At 35.5% G+C, this 23,199-nt stretch overlaps 1 protein-coding gene and 1 pseudogene across 2 annotated transcripts in view; one reads left to right on the plus strand and one right to left on the minus strand.

The window, feature by feature from the left end:
* Nucleotides 1–23,199, minus strand: part of WWP1 (WW domain containing E3 ubiquitin protein ligase 1) — a 112,148-nt gene that overhangs the window by 66,032 nt on the left and 22,917 nt on the right. For both annotated transcript variants that reach the window (XM_044245365.1, XM_044245364.1), the window contains exons 3-5: nt 14,066–14,156; nt 6,951–7,089; nt 6,182–6,306 (exon numbers count right to left, since the gene is read on the minus strand). In XM_044245365.1, the coding sequence (XP_044101300.1) occupies nt 6,182–6,306; nt 6,951–7,089; nt 14,066–14,135 (334 nt within the window). In that variant the 5' untranslated portion in view covers nt 14,136–14,156. The remainder of the gene's footprint in view (nt 1–6,181; nt 6,307–6,950; nt 7,090–14,065; nt 14,157–23,199) is intronic.
* Nucleotides 17,840–20,655, plus strand: LOC122905319 (annotated as a pseudogene).

The raw sequence follows: 23,199 nt of genomic DNA on the forward strand, positions 1-23,199 counted from the left end.
TAAGCACAACATGAAACTGAATAAAGTCCCAATTGTTATACTCATGTACACACAAACAAAATTCATCAAACTGTTAGCAATTATCATCTCTGGGTTGTGAGTTATAAGAAATAATTATGTGTACTAAAAAGAGGTGCCATGCATAGCTAAACACAAGACCACTCCTTCAAGTTAAGGAGAGACAGCTACACTGATTTACTCATAGAAATTAATGAACAGAGAAGGTCTAGCAAAACATTCTAAACACAGAAGATCGAGCAAAATGAGAAGACAGGAATATGCTCTAAAAAAGAAAAAGACAAAGCCTCACAAAAAATCTAAATGAAATGGAAACAACCAATCCACCTAATAAAGAGTTCAAAATAATGGTCATAAAGATGTTCACTGGACTTGAGAGGAAAGTGGATGAACTTACTGAAAATTTCAACAAGACATAGGAAATATAAAGAAGGACCAATCTGGGATGAAGAATACAAAAAAAACCCCAAAACACAAAATATACACTAGAGAGAATAAACAATTACATAATGCAGAAGAATTAATCAGTGATATGGAAGGACGGGTAATACCACCCATGCTAAACAGCAAAAAGAAAAAAAAAGAATTTTTTACAAATGAGGTAAGTTATGGGATCTCTTAGATAAGGTAAACAAACATCTACATTAGAGAAGTCCCAGGAGAAGAGGAAGAAAGAGACCGAAAACTTCATTTGAGAAATAATGGCTGAGAACTTCCCTAACCTGGGGACGGAAATAAGACACTGAGGTTCAGGGAGCACAGAGTTCCAAAGAAGATGACCCAAAAGGGTCCACACCACAACATAATAAAACATATCAAAGATAAAGAAAAATAAAACATATCAAAGATCAAAGATAAAGAAAAAAATTTAAAAGCAGAAAGAGAGAAGCAAACTAGTCATGTATACAAGAAAAGCCACAAGGCTATCAGTTGATTTTTTTTTTTCAGAAGAAACTTTGCAGACCATTAATTAATTAATAAATAATATTTTACTTTTTTTAAATTCAAAGTGCTGAAAGGGAAAAAATCTACAAGTAAGAATATTGTACCTGGCAAGGTTATTAATCAGAATAGAAGAGTTTCCCAGACAAACAAAAGTTAAAAGAATTTATCACCACTACACTGGCCTAATAAGAAATGTCACAAAGACTTCTTTAAATCAAAAAGACAAGACTATAATTACAAGTAAGAAAATTATGAGCAAAAGGTGTAAAATATGACAATATATACATAAAACCTGGAAGGGAGGATTAAAAAAAAAGTTCTTTTAGAATGTGTTTCTATGGGGCACCTGGATGGCTCAGTGGGTTAAAGCCTCTGCCTTCCACTCAGGTCATGATCCCAGGGTCCTGGGATGGAGCCCCGCATCAGGCTCTCTGCTCAGCGGGGAGCCTGCTTCCTCCTCTCTCTGCCTACCTCTCTGCCTACTTGTGATCTCTGTCAAATAAATAAATAAAATCTTAAAAAAAAAAAAAAAAAGAATGTGTTTCAACATAAGTGAACATCAATTTAATATACAGACTGCTATGTACTTTGGATTTAATTGTGAACCTCACAGTAACCACAAACCCCAAAACTAATAGCTACACAAAAAACTGAGAGGAAGAAAGCCAAGCATAACCTAAAGAAATACATGAAAATAGAGACTAAACAAAACAAAACCAAGCAAACAACTTCAACAAAAAGAAAAGATCAATAAATCTAAATGCTGGTTCTTGGGGCACCTGGGTGGCTCAGTGGGTTAAGGCTCTGCCTTTGGCTCAGGTCTTGATCTCAAGTTCCTGAGATCAAGCCCCACACTGGACTCTCTGCTCAGTGGGGAGCCTGCTTCCCCCCTCTCTCTCTGCCTGCCTCTCTGCCTGCTTGTGATCTCTCTCTCTCTCTCTGTCAACTAAAGAAATAAATAAAATCTTCAAAAAAACAAAAGCAAAAACTAAATGCTGGTTCTTTGGAAAGATAAAACTGCCAGACTCATTAGGGAAAAAAAGAGTAAAATCACAAATGAAAGAGAAGTAACAACCAACTCCAGAAAAATACAAAGGATTAAGAGAGACTACTAAAAAAATTATATGCCAACAAATCAGACAACCTAGAAGAAAATGGATAAATTCCTAGAAACACCATCTTCCAAAACTCAATGAGGAAGAAACAGAAAATCAGAACAAAACAATTTCTAGTAACAAAATTGAACTGGTAATCAAAAAACTCCCAATAAACAAGGTCAAGAACCATACAGATTCATAGGTGAACTCTATCAAACATTTAGAGAAGAGGTAATACCTCTTCTCCTCAAACTACTCCAAAAAAAAACAGAAGAGGAGGGAAAACTTCCAATTTCATTCCATAAGGCTAGAATTATCCTAATACCAAAACCAAAGACACTATGAAAAAAGAAAGGTCAATGTCCCTGATGAAGACAGATGCAAAAATCCTCAACAAAATACTAGGAAACAGCATTCAATAAAACATTAAAAGGATCATTCACCACTATCAAGCGGGATTTACTCCAGGGAGGTAGGGATGGTTCAATATTCACAGATCTGTCAATATGATATACCACATTAACAAAATGAAACATAAAAACCATATGATTACCTCAATATATGTAGAAAACGCGTATGACAAAATTCAATACACATTAATAAAAACTAAACAACGTGGGTTTAGAGGGAACATACCTCACTATAATAAAGCCATATATGAAAAACCCACCTAACATCATACCCAAGGTGAAAAACCGAGAGCTTTTCCTCTAAGATCGGGAACAAGACAAGGATGTCCACTCTTGCCACAACATAATATTTAAAATCCTTGCTACAGCAATTGGACAAGGGAAAAAAAAAAGGTAAGAAAGTAAAAAAGTAATGATAAGAAAGCAGCTAAATTGTCACCATTTGCAGATGATAGGATACTACACACAGAAAACCCTAAAGACTCCACCAAAAAACTATCACAACTAGTAAATGAATGCAATAAAGCTTCAGGACACAAAACTATTATACAGAAATCTGTTGCATTTCTATACACTAAAAATGAAGTAGCAGAAAGAGATATTAGGAAAATAATTCCATTTACAATTGCACCAAAATAATAAAGTATCTAGGAATAAATTTAACCAAGAAGGTAAAAAGACTGATATTGTGAAAACTATAAAACACTGATGAAAGAACTGAAGATGACACAAATGGAGAGACATACCATGCTCATGGATTGGAAGAATACTGTTAAGATATCCATACTACCCAATGCAATCTATAGATTTAATGCAGTCCTTACCAACAGTATTTTCACAGAACTAAAACAAACATTCCTAAAATCTGTATGGAACCATAAAAGACCTCAAACACCCAAAGCAATCTTGAAAAAGAAGAACAAAGCAGAGGTACCATAATCACAGACTTCAAGATATATTACAAAGTTATAATCGAAACAGTATGGTTCTGGCACAAAAACAGATACATTGATCAATGAAACAGAACTGAAAGCCCAAAAATAAAACCATTCTTATATGGTCAATTAATTAGTCTATGACCAAGGAGGCAAGATATACTAGGGAAAAGATAGTCTTTTCAATAAATGGTGCTGGAAAAACTGGACAACTACTTCCGTAAGAATGAAACTGAACCACTTTCTAATACCACACACAAAAATAAATTCAAAATGAATTAAAGACCTAAATGTGAGGCCTGAGAACTCCCAGAAGAAAACATAAGCAATTACTGCTTTGACCCTGGCCTTAGCAACACTTTTCTAGGCAAGGGAAACAAACTACTGGGACTACCACCAAAATAAAAAGCTTTTGCACAGCAAACAATCAACAAAACAGTCTACCAAATGGGAGAAGATATTTGGAAATGATATATCCAATGAGGGACTGATATCCAATATTCCAATATACACAAACTTATACAACCAAAAAAAACAAAAACAAAAACAAAAAAAACCCCAACAAGTAATCTGATTAAAATGGTCAGAGGACCTAAGTAGACATTTTTCCAAAGAAAATGTACAGATAGCTAACAGACACATGTAAAGATGCTCAATATCACTAATCATCAGGGAAATACAAAGCAAAACCACAATGAAATATCACCTCAGCCTTGTCAAATGGCTTTAAAAACAAGAAGTAACAAGTGTTATAAGGATGTGGAGAAAAAGGAACCTTTATGCACTGTTGTGGGAATGTAAACTGATGCAGCTGCTATGGAAAACAGTACAGAGACTCACCAAAAAATTAAAAATAGAATTACCGTATGATCCAATAACTCTACTATATGGCAATTACAAAAAGAAAACAAAAACACTAATTTAAAAAGATACATATATACCCTTATGTTTACTGAAGTATTATTTGAAACAGCCATGATACAGAAACCATCTGTGTCCATCAACAGACAAATGGATAAAGAAAATGTGGTAATAAACAACAGAATATTACTCAGCCATAAAAAAGAATGAGATCTTGCCATATGTGACATGGATAGGCCTATAGGTTAGTATGCTAAATGAAACAAGACAAAGAAAGACAAACACCATATGACTTCACTTATAGTGGAATCTAAAAAAAAACAAACAAAAGAGGAGAAACAGAGCCATAAATATGAGAACAAACTGATAGTTGCCAGAGGCGAAGGATAAGGGATAGGCAAAACTGAGTGAAGGATAGCGGGAGGCACAGGCTCCGAGCTATGAAATGAATAAGGCACAGAAAAAAAGGTACAGCACAGGGAATACAGTCAGTGGTACTGTAACAGCATTGCATAGTGACAGATGGTAGCTACACTAGTGGTGAATATAGCATAATTACAAACTTGCTAACATTACTATATATACACCTAAAACTAACATAATATTGTGTGTCAACTATACTTGTTTAAAAAAAGGGGGGGGAGCCTCATGTAAATGCTTAATCCAGGGCAGAAACAGCATATAAACTGGCTAAACCAAACATTTAATTCTGAAATAACAGAAGTTAACAGAGGTATTGTGTATTTACACCAATAATGCTATAAAGCCAAGAAAAAAATAGATAGATATACAGCAACCATAAGACCAGGAAAGGTATTACATGCCTTTAAGACATTTCTATAACCAAGATGAACTACATGAACAGAAGCCATGGCACAGCAGAGAATTAAACTTTCACTGCTTCAAAAGAATTTTTTTTTAAATCTGTGTATATAAAAATTAGTATGGCTTTTACATTTTTTGACTCATAACTCTTTATGTCCAAAAACTACACCAAAAACAACAACAAAAAATTTTTTAATCCCCTTATTATTTAAAACATTAGCATTTTTACCTGAAACTCAGCATACCTTTAGGAATAAGAAAATTTCTAAGAAAATAAGATGAACAGAGGCATTGGTTTGAGTGAAACTGCCTAAATGTCAAAAAATATGAGATCAGTTGAATCATAAACTGGAACTCTGGCTTTTAATCTTTGGATCACACAATATTTTTTTTAAATCATTAAAAACAATAAACTCTCACCCCAGAATTATAAAAGTATCTAGACCTCCCAATTTTTGCATACAATGATAGATTTACAAATAAGTAAAGCTTAAACCATTTTACCCAGGCTAGAAAATTGTCATTATCTGGAAACATATTCATATTAAATTATTAGATGAAAACAAGCAGGGGATAAATGAGTAGATACAAAGAAAAATATGTTTATATCTATGAACAGGAAAGAGACAAGAGACTAAGTTATTAGGAATGCTTAATCTTGGATAGTGGAATAACAATTTATTTTCCTCTGTAATTTTGTATATTCTCTATATTTTCTATAATCAACTAGTTATTAGTAAGAAAATTTAAGAGTTAGAATTTATTTTTACAAATTATCAACCAAGTTAGAGTACTCAGATTATGATCATTTTTCAAGTTTTAAAGTACAAAATTAGTAAATAATAAATCATTCTTATCACTGGTAACAGGGTACTCGTGGATGACTAAGACCATTTTGTAAAATCTGTTAGAAAAAGGCCAGAGGTATGTATTTCCTATTTCAAACAGAGCCACAAACTCTATTAAGAGCAATAACAGCAATAACTCAAGTTCTCTTTTATAAATACAAAACTATTTTTGCTTTTGGACTTCAGAATACTTTGAATAGTACCTAAAATAAATTTTTAAAGAAACAAAGATTAGAACTTACATTTTCTATTGTGTATTAACAGAGCTTGTTTCAGATCTATTGTTGCTCTTCCTAATAAAGCATCAGCTTTTAAAGTATAATGACTCCAAACTCGAAATTCCAATGTAGACTGTGGGGTCACATTTCTGTAAGGGTAAAATTATAACAAAAATACAGGAATACACATTTATTTCAGTAATTTTTAAAAAGCCATGAATTCAGTTTTGAGAAAAAATATTGTATGAAACAGCAAACTATCTGAATTATAAAGAAAACCAATTATTTCCCTTCAAGTGCATTAGGACTTCAATAATTAGGTAAGAATTCCTATAATCACAAAACCAAAACACCACGAACAGGTAAGAGTCTTGTTGAGATTTCACAGTAACACTAGTTCTATCTGAACAAATTCCTAAATATTTAAGAGAACTGATGATGTTATTTTTAATAATTTTACTATATAAAATTTATAACATTATCTTTTAGAAAGGACAAAAATTAACAGTGATTGTCTTTTTTTTTTACAAGACAGTAACAGAAAATATGGCTGTATGGAATAATTCAGTTAATAAACCAAAAAGCAAGAATTACAATGCTTCCTCTCTAAAGAAAACAAAACTAACCAAAAATGTTTTCATACTTAAAATTATCTATTCACACTGGAAAATAACACTACTTACTTCCAGATTATCCTACAACTACAACAGAAGAACAACCAAAAGCATTCTAAGGGAGCATACGCTGCCCCCCACCTTTTGGAAATCCTACATTCTCTATACAAGGTACTTACACGGTTAGCTGTTCATCCCATTTTGGATTAGAAGAACTACTGGATTTTGCTGTTTTCTTAATTTCTCCATCTACAATTACTTCTGTATATACTGCTGTTCCAAACCAGTTCTTTTTTCTTTTTAGTTTGGCACTAGAAACTAACAGAAACATGATAACCACTAGTGAATATAGGTGCACCAAAAGTAGTACTTTGTAGGAATCAATCAATAAAAATGAACTGTTGGGGAGCCTGGGTGGCTGAGTCAACTGAGTGTCTGCCTTTGGCTCAGGTCACAATCCTGGAGCCCTGGGATCGAGGCCCATCTCGGGATCCCTGCTCGGGGGGGGGGGGGGGGAGTTTGCTTCTCCCTCTCTTGCTCTCTCTCTCTCAAATATATAAAATCTTAAAAAAAAAAAAAAAAAAAGAACTGTTTCTTAAGCAACTTAAATTACTCTTTTCATTGGAGAATGAAGAAACAATACAAAAGGTTATTGATAATGCCTGAGAACCACTTGAATTTTTAACAGTTTTACTGAAATGTAATTCATATACCATGTAATTCACCCATTTAACTTGTACAATTCAATGGTTTTAATATACTCACAGTTATGCAACCATTACCACAAGCAACTTTAAAAACATATTCATTATCCTAAAAAGAAACCCCAGTCACCACATTTCTTCCTAGTCCCCACATCAGCCCTAGGCAACCCACAGGTACACACTCTCTCTCTCTCTCTCTCTCTCTAGATTTGCCTAAACAGGAACGTTTCACAGAAATGGATTCACACAACACATGGTCTTCTGTTACTGGCTTCTGTCACTCAGTATGCTTTCAAGGTTCATCCATGTTGTAGCATGTATCAGTACTTTAATCCTTTTACTAACAAATAATATTCCCACTGTATGGGTATACTTTTTATTTACTGATTCATCAGTTGAGAGAGATCTGGGTTGTTTCTACTTTTTGTCTATTGTGTGTAATACTGCTCAACATTAGTGCACAAGTTTTTATGTGGACATATATTTTCATTTCTTTTGGCATACATTTGGGAGTGGAACTGCTGGGTATAATAACTCTGTGGAATAATGCCAGACTGTTTTCCAAAATGGTGGTACCATTTTACATTCCCACCAGCAGGATAGAAGGATGCCAATTTCTCCACATCCTTGCCAACAATTTGAATTTAATACTGAACTGCATCAAACCTCAAAAGAAAGAAGTATTTTCAGATTCAACATACCTATGAACCTCTCTGTCAGGTAGTGTTTCATACTTGCCTACTGAAAATTAGATAAACTTCAGCAATTTCAAAAAAATGCTTTACCAGGAAAGTTCGTTTCCAAAAAGGGGGAAGTACTTGCTTTTTCAAATAAAAACATTAATTTCAAAATATCATTTGAGAAATTAATCCCAACCATTCATGAAGTGAATTTTATATCAGATTTGACGGATTTGGAGGAAGACCTGTTTAATTTAGGCTCAACAATTACTTTTAAATATTATTTTTGCAACTACTAATTCAAATGAGGAGTACAAATTTTCAGGGCAAAGTACTGACTACCAAGCAGCAGTAACAACTTAGCAAGATCACCTCTACAGTTTATTACTTATGAATACTGTGAGTCTGAGAAAGGGGAATACCCTTCCCCTTCCATGCCATGCCTGTATCACATGTTCAAGTAGGAACATAAGCTAATGTAGGCTTCTAGTCTATGATGAAAGAACAGTAACACAGTCACATGAAGAAATCACTGAAATACGAAGTGATAAATGCTGCAGCAGAAGAAGAGTATTTGAAATACAGTAGCGTCTTCAATTAATTTTTCTTCTTTTCAGAAAGAGAAAAAAGAGGGTGGGAGAACGGGACACACAGGGAGAGAGAAAATATCCTAAGCAGGCTCCAGGCCCAGAATGGAGCATGACGCAGGGCTTAATCCATTTCACAACCCTGAGATCATGACCCGAGCCAAAACCAAGAACTGGATGCTTAACTGACTGAGCTACCCAAGTGCCCTAGAGTCTTCAATTAATATCCCAAGAACAGAAAGAGAGACTCAAAAGAAAATACTGTATTTAAGAACTAGCAACTATTATTCTATTTATTATTAATTACTACATGTATTAACTCTTCTGAGTTAATTGCAGATACATTCAAAATATATCCACTGTATACCTTTTATTGGCAAAGTCTTCAATAATACTAGGCGTCGGCAAGGTAAGGAAAGTGATTATTAAAATTTTTAATTTCACAAAAAAAGTATAATATGATGGCAAAAAAATGTACATATAAGTAACAAACGCTACCATTTTAAGTAAAGATAAACCTTATTAATTCAAATAAGAATCCTAGTTAGTGAAGTAAATAGGATAAACTTCATTTTCTCATTTATTAAGTTGCCTTTGTGTTATACACAAAATGTCATTATATAAATACCTAAAATCTATCAGAAAGAGAGTCCTGTATATGTGTATGAAAAGAGAGAGAATTTAAGAATCCCACTCACAGTAACACCTGCCCTCAAAAAAAAACCTAGTAATAATCTTAATAAATGTATAGGATCTACATGAAGATAACTATAAAACTTCACTGATGGACATGAAAGACTTAAGGGAACGACATGATATATTCCTGGATTTGAAGTTTTACACTGAAATATTTCAATTATCTCTAATTTAACAAATTATTTTTAAATGACCTAAACGAAAACATTAACATGGTTTTGAGGAGGTTTTGGGGGGGCACAACAGAGGAAAAGGGAAGGAGACTCTCAAATTCAAATGAAAGGTAAAGAAAATTCAAGAATAATGAAGATATACTTTAAATTACCAAGTAATGAGAGATTTTTCCCAATATACTTTTTAAGTACTATACAACAGAAAAAAATAAAGTACTATAAAATGGAAGTTATTAAAACAGTCTGACTATGATGTAAGGACAGAAATGAAGAGAAGAGAATATTTGTGTATGACAATGGTGGCATTTCTCATCAGTGGGAAAAGACAGATTATTCCATAAATGTTGAAGCATTTGAGAAGAGTAAAGTTAAATTCGTAATTCACCACATTCATACAAAAATATGATGATACATATGAGCACAATTAAATTTAAAAAATGATAGTAAGGTACTAGGAGACCTAATACCTAAACAAATCATGAATGTGAATATAAGAGCCCATTAATTTTTCAATCTCAAGTCTGTTTTAACATGCCTTGCATTTCCTGCAGAAAGCCTGAAATCTCAACTACTAAGGTTGATACTCGTCTGGGTGCTATTATGTTTATGTGCATGCTTCATTCCAGTATTGATACCGTATTATGGTAGGTAGCTTTCTCTTCTATTTTCTTCTGTTACACTTTTCCTGCTCTGCATGATCAATATTCATGATCTTATTATTGCCAAATCAGTTATGGGTTAAAAATAGGAATAAAAATAAATCAGCTAATAGAGTAATTCAGTTTACAGACCATAATCTGCCAGACTGCAATAGCAGAAGAGCCTTAGTCATGGTACTGATTATTCTAAAAGTAAAAGAAATATCAATACAAAGAAAGGAAGGAAGGAAGGAAGATAAATCAACACAGAGGTCACTGTTCTCTAATAAAAGGAGCAACAACTTGGGAGTCCAAAAATCTTGGTTGCTTTCCTATTACTAACAGAAGGAACTTACTCTGATTCTTGGTCTTAACTGGAAAAACAGTAAATATTTATTCCAAAAGGTACTGCTAAATTAGTAAGACTGGATTTTAAGGTGCTTTGTATTTAAAAAAATCAGATCAACAAAATGAAAGAAAGGTAAAGACAAGAAGAGAAGGGAGAAAAGCCTAAAATCTGGTACCATCTAGCATATGCCCCAGTTCAGTTTCCCAAGAGCATCACCGTATTTCAAAGAACAGTAAATGATACTCAAAAAGATAAATACCATACACTGGCACTACTTGCACTTCTCTGGTCCACACCTATTTACCAACTGGTTCTCTAGACTTCTGGTGATTCCATGAGCTATCTGGTAGCTGCTCAGTAAGTTTCTTTTTGGCTCAATTCAGTCAGATCAGGTTTTTGTTACTTCAACTAAGAACTCACAGAAAGGTCAAAACTAGGAAGAAAGTTACACATCAGGTAAGGTGGCCGCAGGCAGGTCCTGCACAAATAACACTGAAAACCAAAAATGTGGCTCTAAGTCTCTTATATCGAACAAAAGAAGAAATATCTGGAATTATGTAAGCGGTTAAGTGGAGTACATATCAGAATCATCCAGGGAATTACTTCAAAATATACATCCCAACGGTTGACTGAAAATGAAATACAATAACCCTTAAACCTGGCTCAACCTCACTCATAATGAGAGAAGAGACAGTTACAATGACACTATCTTAAATACCACTTTTTACCTGTTGACAAACCAAAGCTTGATAACATATTTTGATGAGGCTATGGGGAAATAGGCACTCTCTTAGATAGCTGGGAACAGAAAACGGTAGAGATCTTATAGAGAGGAATACGGCAATAACTGGCAATATTACATGTGTTTACTCCTTGACTCAGCAATCTCATTCTTGGATTCTATCCTAATGAAACATGAGCAAAAACAAGAAATGGCATTTGCATAAAGCTATTTATTGTAGTACTATTTGTAACAGCAAAAGAGTAGAACCATGATGTCCATCAACAGAAGACTGGTTGAATTAGCTTTGGTACATCTATTTAACAGAGTATTTATTGTGCAGCAACAAAAAGGTATATACCCTACTATGCAGCAAACCTCAGGAGATTACTACTGTTACATGGAAAAGTCAGGTGCAGAAAAGTACCTTAAGTGCCAGGCTGGGAGGAGATGTATGAATATATATATTGTACACATCTGCTTATATTTTCAAAAAGAAATGGGAAAATAAACTGAAACTAATAAAAATGTTTATGTACGTTTTTAGGTAATGGAGAGAGGTGGAAGGGATGGCATGGAGTAACCAGGCCTCTTCAAATGTACCTTGATTTAACAGTTTTAACTCCAGAGCTATATAAATGTTTTCTTTACATGCAACAGACAAAACTTAATAAAAATAAATGAAAGCAATAAAGCTAACCGATTATCCAGTTGATAGTAAAACCAAATGGAAAATTACATTAGAAGTTACTTTCAAATGTGCGATTCTGGTTATACATCCTGTAAAGGCGGGGGGGGGACTCACAAAGAACTCTTAAGCTGCAGTGAGTGGGCCTGCTGTTTTCAGTAATTTTAACATTGCCAATGTGTGTGTGTGTTTCAGGATAACACAGATACAATTATGTTATTGTCATTTGGAATTAAGATTTCTGGGCTAAGAGAAAAACAACAAATACAAAGTCAAATAAGATAAAAATATCTCTTTTCAGATTATGCTGAGTGAAATAAGTCAAGCAGAGAGAGTCAATTATCATATGGTTTCACTTATTTGTGGAGCATAACAAATAGCATGGAGGACAAGGGGCGTTAGAGAGGAGAAGGGAATTTGGGTAAATTGGAAGGGGAAGTGAACCATGAGAGACTATGGACTCTGAAAAACAATCTGAGGGTTTGAAGTGGCGGGGGGGGGGGGGGGAGGTTGGGGTACCAGGTGATGGGTATTATAGAGGGCACGGCTTGCATGGAGCACTGGGTGTGGTGAAAAAATAATGAATAATGTTTTTCTGAAAATAGATAAATTGGAAAAAATATATATATATCTCTTTTCTCCTTTTAATGGAACATGGTATTTAGAGACTACAGCTATTCTGACTTTGAACTATTAGCATAAACTCAGGATTTGTTTTTTCTTTCTAAGACAATAAACATTTCCTAGCTCTGGTCACTGAAAATTCCTAGAGACCTCACAGCAGTAAGTACCATAGGAATTACAGTCTTCCCACTCTGGCTTCAATCCCACCCCTCTCGAGACAAATATAATTTCTAGTATTTTTAAGCACAGAGCTGCATACACAGCCCTCCTTTTTTTTTTTTTTTTTTTTTTTTTTAAATCCACATGGTTGTATACAATGCACACTACTCTACACCTTTGACTTAACAATACTATCTTAGAACTTGGCTCCTTTGGGCACATATTTTTATTTCATTGTCTAACTAGGATTCCATTGCCAGTCTCTCACTATTACAAACTTTCTCCCTTTCTTCCCCCACCCCTCCAGTATATACTCTACCTCCAGGTTATTTTTTTTTTTTAATCTTACAGGTATTTATATTGTTTATATAAAATGAATGAATTATCTGATATCTCCTAACCAAGACTCTCCCATCTTCTGCAAATGTTCCTTCTCCCTCTAATACTTTCTGCATTGAGATGAATTTTGACTCCTCCAGGAGTTAAAACTGTTATGCCCTGTGAGTTCTTCTCTCCCCCTGTTTTCCTGTGTCTGCAGGCCATCCAGATCCCAAGCAGACTAAAGACACCTTCCTCTCAGTTCTCACTGCATCAAGTTATTAGTCACTCTGCATGACAATTCTCCACATAAAACAAACTGTCTCAACACTACAGAGTAAATTCCTGGAGAACTAGAGCCTTTTGTTTTCATACATGTAATGCCACTTAAATATTTCCCAATGATTGGATGCGTGAATAGATGCAAAAAGGCCTTCAGCATCCTTCTCCATCCTAATAACCATTTAAGGACCAGTTCAAAGATGCTTATTCTAATACCCAAATTCTCCCACCACCAAAGAGGATTTATCTTCTCTTCATCCAGCACAGGTACAATAAAATATTTACTGGGGTGCCTGGGTGGCTCAGTGGGTTAAGCCGCTGCCTTCGGCTCAGGTCATGATCTCAGGGTCCTGGGATCGAGTCCCGCATCGGGCTCTCTGCTCAGCAGGGAGCCTGCTTCCTCCTCTCTCTCTCTGCCTGCCTCTCTGCCTACTTGTGATCTCTGTCAAATAAATAAATAAAATCTTTAAAATAAATAAATAAATAAATAAATAAAATATTTACTGAATAAATAAAAAACTTTTGGGAAGTTTCTATCTTTAAGGCCTGTTGCAACAAATACATCACAGTATGAATCCAAAAGAAAAGATAACTGCGGAGTAAGTTTACTCAATTAGGTCTCAAAAAAGTTTTATCGGGGAATCACTATTTTAAGTTATTACGAACATAACTTACCAGTTACCTGTAACTGTAACCTTCCACTGTCGTTATTACTAGTATCAGACCGTGGTGAAGCAGTGGCCATGTCCCAATATTCAGCTTATACCTATTAAAAAGTTAATTTATTCATGTGTTAGATAAGAGTATAACTTTCAATAGGATTAAAACTGTTTGAGTCAATTAAGAAACCAAACCTAATATAATATTTTCAACTCATCAAATGATATATTCACAGCTGTCCTTCATTTAAAATTATAACTTAGTACTAAAGCATTACAGAAGAATATGGCCAATGAAAAATATCTGGGTCAATTTGAACAAAATACATAATGATGCTAAGAATCCTGCATTACGTGTTCGTTTATTTATTTATTTATTTTTATTATGTTCAGTTAGCAACTGCATAGTACATCATTAGTTTTTGATGTAGCATTAAACAGTTCATTGGTTGCATATTAACACCCAGTGCTCATCACAACACATGCCCTCCTTAATACTCAGCACCCAGCTACCCCACCCCCAACCCCTCTCTACTTGTTGACTTACAAATACACAATTTTTACATATTATATACTGTATTTATTTATTAGGTTGCTAGATTACTTACCTGAACCACCTAAGTAAATTGCCCCTCCATCTTTTAATACTTCAGTGTATACTTCCTAATAAGAATATGCTCTTTAACAACAGAACAATGATCAAATTCAGGAATTTAACTAGTACGGTACTATTCTCTATTATATAGCCCACATTCTGTAATTTCATCAACTGTTCCAAACATTTGATCATACTTTTTCACCACAGTCTTTAGTTCAGATTTATATACTGCATTAGTTGTCATGTCCCCAGTAAATTTTACACGTTTCTTTTTATCGTTAATTGTTTTCATGTTCTGCTCCCTTCCCCCACTTCAATTTTTACTTTTTAGATAAAATACAAAGTAGCTGAGCTACTTTGTCTTTCTTCCTCATGACAAAATTTTAAAGCTAAAACTTCTTTCCCCCCTTAACCCACTAAAGGATGAAGTGGAACATTCTGCCCAAGACTGAGAAATACTAATGAATATAACATTTGTCTTGTTTTTCCCTGTTTGTAGTATCTTCTATGCTCCATTTAGATCCTTCCCCCAAGTTCAGGAATCTAATACTTTAAAATCATTACACTCTCTTATTTGTAGTTGCATATATTATGTGCCTGTATATATGCATTTGTGTGTATAAAAAGATGAACAGTTGCATAATATTTGATCAAGTAATTCTAGTTAATACAAATTCACAGATTGTGAAATGTCATTCAGACCAATGCTGTCATTCTGCAGATGAGAAAACCAGCTCAAAGATTACATCACCTGCAGATACCTCAGATGTCATGTGCATATGAGAAAAGCAATGGGAATAGAAGCTTTAGGTGATCAATGGACAATGAAGAAAATCAATGGAAACTGAAGGTTTTCAATTTCAAGCAGCTGGTATACTAAATATTTTGAAAGGTCCTCCTGCTTCAGTATAAAAGATCCTGAATAAATTAAAACCAGTGTAATTTATTTCTGAACACTGCTATGTTCTCAAGAAGTATAAGAAAGTATCAAGCTTATACCCACCCCATGTAATAGCAGCAAAAATGCTTTTTTAACTGAGTTAAAAAAGAAGAGGACAGTGAGTAGTGGTAAGTGAAAAAAAAATTTTTTTTTAACTAGAGTACTGCCCGAATGTGCAAGCTGATAGTAGAACTGGGATGGAGAGAGAAAGCATTGGGCCTGCTCCAAGGTAAGGGAGCTGAGATTCCCACAAGAAGCAAAAGCCCAAATCAGCTGTAACCTGTAACACAGAAGAAGCATATAGATGACGCTAGTAGGAAAGCACCCCAATTTCAGCCACTGGGGTTATCTGAAACAAAGAGCAACCAATTATGAGCCTACAGTTAAAAAAAAAAATCAAACTTAAAAGAAAACAAGCCACACGACTGAGCAGAAACAAGAAATAATAATTTCTGACCCTACATGGATTTTTATGTATTATAATTATTAAGTATAAACTTTTAAAATTTAGTTTTAGCAATGAAAGATAAAACATGGTCAAGCAAAAAGAAAAATGGCATTGCATATTTGAAAAAGAGTCAGAACTTAACTCTTCTTTTTTAAAGATTTTATTTATCTATTTGAGAGCGAGAGCATGTTCAGCGGGGAGAGGTAGAGGGAGAAGCAGACTCCTTCCATACCCCGCGTCCCCCCCAATCAGGAAGCCCAGCACCCTGGAATCATGACCTGAGCTGAAGGCAGACACTTAACAGACTGAGCCACCCAGGCACCCCTGTTTTAACTCTTTATTTTTGAAATAGTTTCAGATTTACAGGGAAGTTGTGACGATAACAGAATTCTCATATACCCCAGCTTCCCCCACTATTAACATCTCACATTAGTATGCCACATTTGTCATAATTAATGAGCCAATGTCAATATGATTATTAATTAAATTCCAGGTTTTTCTCAGATTAAATAGAACTTGAGAGAATCAGCAGATCTGAATATGAATCTGAAAAAGTCATTTATTAAATAGTACTGAAATAAAGAGATGGAAAAAACAAAGGAAGGCTAAAAGACATGAAGCTAATTGGCCATATATTTCTACTTATATCCTTGGAAATGAAAAAAGAAGAGGCCACACTAGGAGAGAAAATGACTTAATTCCCTACAAACAATGAAAGACATTTATCCACAATTCGAAGAAATACAGCATATATATGTTATGTATATAAATACATTCATATATGCACCCACATATACATATACACATATACGTATATATGTATAAATAAATAAAAGGTGGGATAAACAAAGACATTCACAGGTGGCCACAGAGCAGGGAAAATGCGGGACACCAAAAAAGGACCAGGATAAAAAGCAGTCAGAGAAAAGACACTGCACACCAAACAAGCGACTAGTGTGATAGCAGAATTCTCAACAGCAACAATGAAGGTGTAGAAGGTAGAGAACAAGCTTATCTACAAAGAACTGAGTCAAAAATTATTCAAGCACCAAAATTCTCTTTGGGGAATATGAAAGGCATTAAGACATTGCCAGAAAAACCAATATAGAGTTTATCAACAGTAGACCTTTAAGAAAGCCTAAAGAACATGTTTCATAAAAGAACAAAATTACCACAGAAGGATTCTTTAAGAGGCAAAAAGGGAAAGATGAGTGAAGAAACTTGTAAGCATACAAGTATACCTAAAAAATTTTGTCTGAATAAAATAGCAACTTCTTATTACAGTATTTAAAGAAAGCTAGTATAAACCATTAATATATGGAACAATGAATAGAAGCATATAAAAGAGGGGGCAGGGTAGGGGAGAAAAGGATAGGAGTTAACTGTGTAAATCCTTGAATTGTTCAGCAGAAGGATTACAATCTGCTTTAATTTTAGACTGTACTGCATTCCCAGAAGAATTCCAAGGGTAATCATAAAATTATAGAAATAGACTATAATTTCCAAGCTAGTAGTGTAGAAGAAAAATTTAAAAAACTAACAACTCAATCCATCCAAAAAGTCTAGACAGGAAAAAAAAGCATAAATAACCAAAACTATCAGAAAGCACAAAGTAAGAGAGTCCAAATATCGAAATAATCACAACAAATACACAGATACATTCAAAAAAGAAATACCTATCAAGTAAAGATACTGATCAGAAGAAAGCAAAATATGGAAAATAGACAAATGTAACAGAAAGCTGGGATCAGTGATAATAGCAGACAAACGGCATTATTAAGGAGAACAAAGAAAATGATACAACATGCAAATAAGTAGATCTAAAACTGTAAATTTGCATGCTTTAAAAAAAATGCTTCCTCACATAGTGGCCTCAGCAAGAAAGATGGGGAAGGCTATCTCCCTAACAGTCTTCCTGGCTGAGGATGGCAGCACTGGTGGGGGAAGCCTATCTGTCCCCAAACCAGTAAGCCGGAATGATCTGGAAGATGTTTCAACCACGTGGCACAGTAATGATGACAATATGTGTAAGGCACCTCCAACTGACCACTGCTCCACAGGCTGCCTGGCAAGCTAGTATCAAGCAGAGCTATCTTGCCAAACTGCTGCTTCTCTAGGGAACACAACTTGTGAGGACATGAGGGAAGTCCACATTAAGGAATTCTTAAGAGAATTAAATATCAGTAGAGTGCATTTACCATATGAACCCAGCAAATCAGAGAGGTTGAAGGGTTCTGACTGTGTAGAGTTTGAAAACCTGCCTTCCTTGCTTGGTACCCTGAGACTCAAAAACAAGTGTCTCTGGTTAACAAAATTCCAATGGACACTCTTGACCAAGCTCAAGATAAAGACAAGGATGCTGGGGCGCCTGGGTGGCTCAGTGGGTTAAGCCTCTGCCTTCAGCTCAGGTCATGATCCCAGAGTCCTGGGATCGAGCCCCGCATCGGGCTCTCTGCTCAGCAGGGAGCCTGCTTCCCCCTTGCTCTCTCTGTGCTGCTCTGCCTACTTGTGATCTTTCTCTGTGTCAAAGAAATGAATAAAATCTTAAAAAAAAAAAAAGAAAGAAAGAAAAAAGACAAGAATGCTCATTCTCTTGACAGAGCAAGGAATCGGGATTCTCACAAAATACCCAAACAGACAGCCTGGGTGACTATCTACCTAGAAGAGGTGATGATAGCTTTGAAGGCAAACATCATGATTATTATGGAGGCCAGGACTGCTATGATTACTAACATAGACTATGATTGAGGGTATGACTCCAGGAAAAACAGCAGCAGAAGTGAACGTGGTAGTGGGTACGACACGGATGATGACTACAGAGGAAGTGGGACCACCAGGAAGACCAATATGACAGACATGATGTTCAGCTGAGGAGCTCCAAAGATGATTATTCTGGGGATGATTAAAGATGCGATGACAGAGGTCATCCTAAAGAACCAAACTGAATCTAAAGCTTCAGAGTACTCCTAAGGAAGAAGACTCCTTGGCTACTACCTCCCAGTCTAGTCAAGCAGCTTCTATGTTTGGAGCAGCAAGGCCTATTAACCCAGCTATAAGAGAACAACAAGTTGAAAAGCAGCTCCAGGAAGAACAGGAGAAATCGGAGCATCAGCTAGATGAACCAGAACTAGAATGACGGCCTTAGAAGAAACACTCGAACTAGCAAAGTGAAAAAACTCGGGAATAAGAATGGTCAAGGGCAGGAAGTTTCTCATCTCAAACTGGGACCTCAGCTACATCAGCAGTCAGAACAGGAGGCACAAAGGAGAGAAAGTGAGAAATCTGGAAAATGAAATACTCGTACAGCAGAAGACTGCCACTCTCCAACTTCTCATCTTCCCAAACTCAACCAGCTGCTAAAGGTAATGCTGCCCCTTCCATCACAAGTGGATGCTTGGGTGAAGTGAAGTGTTAATTCTTAAGCCTGATTTCAGAGCTCAAACGAACCACAATCTCCTACAAAGGATTAGAGGAAAGTAGCTCCAGCTCAACCACCTCAGGAAGATCAACCTGGAAAGGTAAAAATAAACTAGATGGGGTGAGTGTCCAAAAAGGTAGAAGCGGGAAGTCCATCAGGGCCCCAGATATGAAGGAAACAAAGACAAATGGAAGGAGTCTGAAAAGAAACATGGCAAAAAGGATCAAAATTCCAAATCTGGGGGCACCTGGGTAGCTCAATCAGTTAAGTGTCTTTTTTTTTTTTTTTTAAGATTTTATTTATTTATTTGACAGACAAGAGATTACAAGTAGACAGAGAAGCAGGCAGAGAGAGAGGAAGGGAAGCAGGCCCCCTGCTGAGCAGAGAGCCCGATGTGGGACTCGATCCCAGCCAGTACCCTGAGATCATGACCTGAGCCGAAGGCAGCAGCTTAACCCACTGAGCCACCCAGGAGCCCCAGTTAAGTGTCTTGATCTCATCGTTGTTAAGTTTGAGCCCTGTGTGGGGCTCCACATAAGCTTGGAGCCCACGCCAAAAAAAAAAAAAAAAAAAGAGAGAGAGAGAGAAAGAAAGAAAGAAAAAAAAAAAAGGTCCAAATCTGCACCTGAGCCAAAGACAACTGAGGAACCCAGCCTGTAAGTTCGGTACTCTAAGTATGTCACTCTCCGAGCTGATGGATTAGGTTAAAATGGGGGGGGGGGGTTATAAAGAATAGACCTCTACATCCTGCACTTTTTTCCTACTCTCTAGCTACTCTGAAACATTCCTGAGCAAATCAAGTATCTATCCAAACAAGACAAAATATCCAGACAAATTCAACATTTCGGTGAGGGGAGAAAAGCCTCAAAGGATTTTTGTAGCTACAGAAAGAAATTTACAAACTGGCATTGTTGTGGATGATTTCAATACACTCTAATTTTTCATAGGTTAAATAAACCAAAAAATAAAAATAAAAAAATGAAGAACAAGCAGGACTTAACAAACATATACATAACCTTATACCCAGCTATTAGAAAATAAACATTCTTTTCAAGCATAAATGAACATACAGAAAATGAATACATACTGGGACATAATGAAAATCTCACTGAATTCAAATAATATGTATAATGTTGTTCTGAGGCATGTGACCAAATACAAAACAGAACAAAAAACACAATAATAGGGGGCACCTGGGTGGCTCAGTTGGTTTAAGGCTTGCCTTTGGCTCAGGTCATAATCCCAGGGTCCTGGGATCCAACCCTGCATTGGGCTCCCTGCTCAGCAGGGAGTCTACTTTTCTGCCTCCCTCTGCCCCCCCCCCCCCCCCGCTTGCATGCACATGCGCACACACTCACTCTCTCTCTCTCTCTCAAACAAATAAAATCTTTTAAAAAAGCAATAATGGAAGATAATTTTAAAAACACAAATAGAAAATAAAACTTCTAAATATTTCATGGGTCAGAAGAAACCATGCTGAAAAAATTTTTTTAAATATTAAGAACTGAAGGTATCACAAAAAAATTTGTAGGATACAACAAAAGTTAACTTAGAGGCAAATCTATGGCCTTAAAGATTTACACTAGGAATAGAAAGGCTGAAAATTGGTAAGTTAATGGCCAGTTTGTTTAAGCTAGAAAGAAATCAACAGAGTTAACCCCAGAAAAGTACAGAATAATAAAGAAATGAAACTAATGAAGTAGAAGAAAGATAACAAAGGATTAACAAAAGGGAGCCTGGGTGGCTCAGTCAGTTGCTCATGCGACTCCTGATTACAGCTTGGTTGGTGATCTTGGAGTAAAGGTATTGAGCTCTGCTTTGGGCTCTGTGCTCAGCACAGTCTGCTTAGGTTTCTCTCTCTCCCTCTCCCACTCCCCCTGCTCACACACATGCTCTGAAATAAATAAAATCTAAAAAAAGAAAAAGAAAAAAGAAAAAAAAAATGAAAAAATTAACAAAGTTTGAATTCTTAGGAAACACTAAAACAAATAAATGCCTGACAAGACTGATGAAACGTAAGTAAAACAAAACAAAATAGGGACCCCAAAAGAGACCCAAGGTACGTACGGATATCCTCACGTAACAGATGTAACAATGCAGATCTGAGGAATAAAAGGGACAACTAAATAGTACTAAAATTATCTACATGGAAAAACTAAATTGGATCCTCACATCATACACAAAATCAATTCAAGATGGATTAGTGATGTACATATGAAAGACAAACTTCAAAATTTTTAGAAGAAATTTGACCAGAAAACTCAAAAAAAAATTTTGTGCCCTGCCAGGAAAGGATTTCTTAAACATGTATACCAACCAAAAAAGAAAAGTTTGAGTATTTTGACTATATGGAAACCAAGAACTTCTGTTTATCATAAAACATAATAAAAGCAAATTAAAAAGATAGCTACAAACGGGAAGATATTTATAAAACACAAAGCTGACTAAGACTTGTATTTAAATTACATGAGAAAGTCTACAAAAGCAGGATATAAGGCCTCTGCCTTCAGCTCAGGTCATGATCTCAGGGTTCTGGGATGAAGCCCTGCATCAGGCTCTCTGCTCAGCGGCGAGCCTGCTTCCTCCTCTCACTCTGCCTGCCTCTCTGCCTACTTGTGATTTCTGTCTGTCAAATAAATAAATAAAATCTTTAAAAAAGAAAAAAAAAAAAGGGCAGGATAAAAACAACACAAGTAGTCAAATGGGCAAAAAAACTTGAACAGAAATTTTATAGATCAAGGAAACTTCTAAGTCCAATTAGTATATGAAAAGATGGAGAATCACATTATTAATCAGTGAAATACAAGTTAAAACCACATGAGATGTTATTTTTAAACTCACTAGAAAAATAAACTCACTAGGATGATAAAAACTAGAAATGTTGACAGTACCAAAAAATGGCCCAAAAAAGGGCAAAGAAGGTGTTCTTACAGACTGCTACTAGTTATTTAAATTGGTAAAATCCTCCTAGCAGGTGTTAAAATTGGTATAGTTGCTGGAAAACAACTAGAAAATCTGTATGTCCTTCAATGAACAATTCTAGGTACATAGTACAGAAATTTTGTAATTGTGTGCCAAATAAAAGCATACTTAAAAATAACAACAGCAACAAAAAAAAAAAATACTCAAATGTCCAGTGGTAGAAAAATGGTTAAATGAATTAGGCTGACTTCCACAACGGAACACCATACAGCAGTGAGAATGAACTATAGCTATAGGAAACATGAATGGGTCTTAGAAACAGGATAGTGAATGAAACAAAATACAAATACAAACACAAATGGAGTTCTGAGTATTAACATCTTCCCCTCACTCAGTCCCTCCTCTAAGATTTAACATTCTACACTGAGGTCATCAAGAAATGTTTCCAACTCTTAAACACAAAGAAGAAAGAAATGAGTTATTTTGGCAGTCATCATGACCTCATCTTTTCCTATGCATTTCCTTTGAAAATACCACAATTCTATGACTGAGTAAGAAATTCAGATACATGGAAACATTGTGGATCCTGAATCTCAAATGCTTACACAATTAACAAACAACTGAATGAAACCCACTAAAGAAATGCTGAGGTCCAAAGGGCAATAGAATGACATGCTGTCACTCTTCCAAGGAGTACACTGTGAATCTCATCGAAACATTTCTGCACAAACTAAGAAATCTAGTGTATGGAAATACGTCTGCTGTATTTCTACATTGTGGATAAAGCACTTTATTTTGTATGTGGCACAGCAATAACCACACAG

The sequence above is a fragment of the Neovison vison genome, chromosome 4 (genome assembly GCF_020171115.1).
Source record: "Neovison vison isolate M4711 chromosome 4, ASM_NN_V1, whole genome shotgun sequence".
Classification (NCBI taxonomy): Eukaryota; Metazoa; Chordata; class Mammalia; order Carnivora; family Mustelidae; genus Neogale; species Neogale vison.